The 1321-nt window shown below is 34.1% G+C and overlaps 1 protein-coding gene across 1 annotated transcript in view; it reads right to left on the bottom strand.

The window, feature by feature from the left end:
• Positions 1 to 247, bottom strand: part of LOC105820377 (olfactory receptor 5F1-like) — a 2127-nt gene extending 1880 nt beyond the window's left edge. Inside the window, exon 1 of the mRNA XM_012656851.1 lies at positions 194 to 247. Within this exon, the coding sequence (XP_012512305.1) occupies positions 194 to 247 (54 nt within the window). The remainder of the gene's footprint in view (positions 1 to 193) is intronic.
• Between the last annotated feature and the right edge of the window lie 1074 nt (positions 248 to 1321).

The following is a 1321-nucleotide window of genomic DNA, read 5'->3' as shown; positions in this document are numbered from 1 at the left end:
ATGGCAGCGAATAACAGCAAGAGATTTTTATAAATTCCTTCCAGGTGGTGTCTTATCTATTAGTCTATTATTTGTGTGTGTGTGTGTGTGTGTGTCTGGATTTCTCACTTGGAGGTCAAATATAAAAAGAAGAAAATTTATTTTCCAAATATAGTGGAAAGTTGAATTATCTATTGTTAAAATTCTGAGATACCTTTTGATTAAATACATGCTGCTGCACTTTTATTTTGTTTTCCCTCAAGCACATTGGATCATCATGGGGACTAGATAATAGGTATTAATTGTGGAGTCAATCCTCTAAAGGCAGGAAATTAAGTCTCTAAAGAAAATTACATCCAAATATACGGAATCAAGCATTACATGGAGCTTATATCAGGAAGTGATTTCTGACCTCTATGTTATTTTAAAGTCAGAGAAAATATCTCAATCAGCTATTTACATTGCCCCTCTCTCTGTATCTTTAACTTATTCCAATTGGGTACCCAGCCCACTGCCAAATTATTATTCTTCCCTGTCCAAAGGCAAAATAACCAAAAATATCTTAAAAATCTAATTGGCTTTCATTTGCAATTCTGGAATGAGGCAACACCTAGTTCTATAAAATAGAATGAGTGTTCCAATGAGCTGAGGAACTTGGCCTTATTGACATAAAAGGACTGAAGAAAGCAGAAACAGGGAACAAAAAGTAGCTTGGTCATTTCAAAGTTACTTTCCTTGCAGGGTTAAGACAGAGGGTACTTCCTTATTATGCTGACTCAGGTTCACTGGAATCTTCTGTTTATTTGGAAAACAAGATCATTTCAAAGTTTGGTTCAATTTCCTGGTACTTAGCAAGGGGTCTCCGTTCTGGCTTGGTCTGGTCTGCTGAGACCTAGTGTAGGAGGCCAGTCGAAAAGGACGGCCTCTTACAAACTTTGTTTAACATCCCCTTTGTCACTCAGTGTGTGTCTGTCCCTCCCTTTGTCTGTATAAATTTAACTTCCAATCTAGTTCTATTCCTGATTGAAATTAATGAGAAGGGAAACTAACTAATTAATATCCATTGTACAATGTTTAAAGAAATACTACACCCTGAGGAAATAAAACAATGGTTAAGGAAACCTGATTTCTTTTTATGATTTTAGAATTGTGTCAGCTTTTTAAAAATTATTATTTGTGATGTTGATTCTATAAGGTGATGAAACTACAGATTTTCTAGATCTAAATTCACAAGTAAAACAAGATGAAATAAACCACATTTAGTATTTTTATGCAAGGAGAGTCTATTTGTACACAGAACTCATAATACATTGAGTACTATATTATGCTTTTATATTTAAAT

The sequence above is a fragment of the Propithecus coquereli genome, unplaced genomic scaffold (assembly GCF_000956105.1).
Source record: "Propithecus coquereli isolate 6110/MARCELLA unplaced genomic scaffold, Pcoq_1.0 Scaffold522, whole genome shotgun sequence".
Lineage (NCBI taxonomy): Eukaryota > Metazoa > Chordata > Mammalia > Primates > Indriidae > Propithecus > Propithecus coquereli.
Note: the sequence above shows the minus strand (reverse complement) of the source record. Positions and strands in the feature narration are given on the sequence as shown.